This window comes from Capsicum annuum, unplaced genomic scaffold, assembly GCF_002878395.1.
Source record: "Capsicum annuum cultivar UCD-10X-F1 unplaced genomic scaffold, UCD10Xv1.1 ctg45910, whole genome shotgun sequence".
NCBI classification, from domain to species: domain Eukaryota; kingdom Viridiplantae; phylum Streptophyta; class Magnoliopsida; order Solanales; family Solanaceae; genus Capsicum; species Capsicum annuum.
The window spans coordinates 1-2656 of NW_025853441.1; the positions used below are offsets into that span (position 1 = coordinate 1).

Consider the following 2656-nt stretch of genomic DNA (forward strand, 5'->3'; position numbering starts at 1 on the left):
CTGATCAATGACATACAACTTTTACAAGAAAAAATCAACTGCTCTGCTTATTCTCTTCTTTAAACTCCCATCTCTGTTTCTGCGGCCAGCTTTACAATTGGATTCCTGTGTTGTTTCCCTTTAACGGTTTTAAACCAACATAACCAACATATATTACAAAACACACATATCATAATAGTATAGAGTAATAACTTACTACTAGTATATATTTTCTATTACATCTCACATGGATGCAAATTATTTACACCAACATCAAGACAAACACGAATAAATACTTTTATAGTTCTTTTACACAACACCACAAAAGCAAGCAAATACGATACATATATCATAGCAAACATCCTTCAATCAAAGTAGTGATGCAAGAACTTACGAATACCGCTCATGAATCCACCTTTCTTCTTCTCCTTCTTATGCCATTTCGTCTCTTCCTTAGCTTTCTCATCTTCTTCTTCACCAGCATTATAACCAAAACGCTTCCTCAATGTCATCTCATAGTGCTTTCCATAAAGCTTTGATCTTTTCTCAGCCTCATCATCATCACTTTTCGATTTCATTTCACCAAAATTACCTCCATTTTCACGCGCCAATTGAAACTTCGAGATCTTCTTCTGTTCATGATCATTGTCTTCGTCGTCCTCGTCATCGTCATGGTGATGGTGGTGCTTCAATTTCATTTCCCCAAACTTCTCGCGATCATCTAGAAACTTCCACATCTTCCACTGTTCATGATCATTGTCTTCGTTGTCGTGGTCATGGTGATGGTGATGGTGATGCTTCAATTTCATTTCTCCAAACTTCTCGCGATCTTCTAGAAACTTCGAGATCTTCATCTGTTGATGATCATTGTCCTGGTCATGGTGATGCTTCAATTTCATTTCCACAAACTTCTCGCGATCATCTAGAAACTTCCAGATCTTCATATCATTAAACATGCGGGGACGCAAATTGAACCGATCCGACGGAATTTGACTAACGCCGAAGCCGATACGATACACAAATTTATCAAAATCAATGTTTCTCTTCGAAGATAGTATCATATCATTACCGAAAGGAATCTGACGCCGTGATTCTGCCTTCATGTGGTTACATAAGCGGAACGGTAGCTTCGATCGGAGCCGAAATCGACGGTTGATCGGCCGGAATCTGACTAAATTAACCGGCACCGAATGAACGCTAGGCGTAGAATCTTCGAATTCTGGCAGAGTCTTGAAGAGTTCAGGGAGGATGACATCATTTTCTTCAGATTCCGGTAGAATTTTGGGAAGTTCAGGGATGATGATGTCATTTTTTAGCTGCATGACGTCATCTTGCGGTAGAGATTTAGGGAGTTGAGGGAGGATGACGTCATTTCCCGGTGGGAGTTTAAGGTGAGTGACGTCATTTCCCGGTGTACGAGCAACTGAGAGGGTAAAAAGGAGGAAAAGGACAGTAACGGAGAGTTTAGTCATGGTGAAAAGTGAAAATTGTAGAAGGAAAATGAATTGAATTTCGGTATTTATAGTGTGAGGTAACGGGCAGTTAGGGCAGGTGGTGTTTTTTCGGTTTAGAGTTAGAAAGAGAGGTTAATGGGGCAGCGGGCAGTTCGATTACTGCCACGTGGCAACTGTTACTGAAATTACCCGCTAATTTTAATGGTTGATTTTGAGCAATTTAAAAGTACGTTTTTTTAATGCATAATAATTTAATTATGACATTTATTTTATTTTCGTTAGTTTTATGTCATAGGTTTGGTTGGTGTGGGGATAGGGTGGGGTGGGGGTGATTAGCAATGACATGGCGTAATTTCGTATTATCGATGACATGATTTTAAATACAAAGATGTAAATATCGCCTTTCCTCACTATTTTCTTCTTCTTTTATGTGGATTTGTCGCACTTGAGTTCAATGACAGAGTCAACATTTCCACTAATAGGGTTCAATATAGATAAAAATAAACATACAAACTAATCGAAGAGATTCCAACATCTACCATATATACATAAAAGTTAATTTTAATCATATATAAATAGTATAGTTTTTCATCAAAGGGAGTTCGAATGAACCCCCTGACCTAAAGGTGGCTTCGCTACTGCTTGAGTCAAGAATCTTTTGGAAACCGTCTTTCTACTTTCACGAGATAGTGATAACGTCTTCATAAGCTCTGCCTTCTCCGGACCTGAATTTTGACTATGGATGTAGAAGGAAAGTACGAAAGGTTTTTGAATTGGTCAGAGCACTCAAACATATGAACCTTCTTATTTACTCATTATTTCAACAAGTCTAAAAAAAATTATGAAAAAAGAAAAAAATCAGTTCAGTGAACTAAAGTTTTCGCTATGTCCAGAATTCATGAAATGATCGAACCACAATAGAAGGAACGTACGCGCAATGCTTGTTAATGACATTTTCCACTCATAAGTAGATTTACATCCACAACAACAACATACCCAGTATATTCCGATAAAGTGGGGCTGCTGGGAGGGTAAGTGTATGCTCACTACCTCAGAGGTGAGATAGAGAGGCTGTTTCCGATAGACCCCCAACTCAAGATTTACATAGTGTCTAAGATAAGGATACCATAGCGTCGCGCCAATAGAAAGAGTTAAGCTACTATGCTACGTTGCTCCGCTTCACAACAGTTTCCCCTTGTCTTTTCAAAGTGTACGCAGTCTGT

At 38.7% G+C, this 2656-nt stretch overlaps 1 protein-coding gene across 3 annotated transcripts; it reads right to left on the minus strand.

Moving 5' to 3' along the window:
- Nucleotides 1-172: 172 nt before the first annotated feature.
- Nucleotides 173-1698, minus strand: LOC107851759. 3 transcript variants are annotated; one of them, XM_047403637.1, is made up of 2 exons: nucleotides 855-1646; nucleotides 173-776 (listed from the first exon to the last, which is right to left on the minus strand). In XM_047403637.1, the coding sequence occupies exons 1-2, from the start codon at nucleotides 1449-1451 to the stop codon at nucleotides 345-347; spliced, it is 1029 nt and encodes a 342-aa protein (XP_047259593.1). In that variant the 5' UTR covers nucleotides 1452-1646; the 3' UTR covers nucleotides 173-344. The 3 variants fall into 3 exon arrangements, with proteins under 3 accessions (XP_047259593.1, XP_047259594.1, XP_047259592.1); XM_047403638.1 differs by having other exon boundaries at nucleotides 173-661; nucleotides 755-1646; XM_047403636.1 differs by having other exon boundaries at nucleotides 173-1698.
- Nucleotides 1699-2656: the final 958 nt, after the last annotated feature.

Coding starts and splice junctions, on each gene's coding strand:
- LOC107851759 (XM_047403636.1), bottom strand. CDS start 1,451: ATGACTAAACTCTCCGTTACTGTCCTTTTCCTCCTTTTTACCCTCTCA.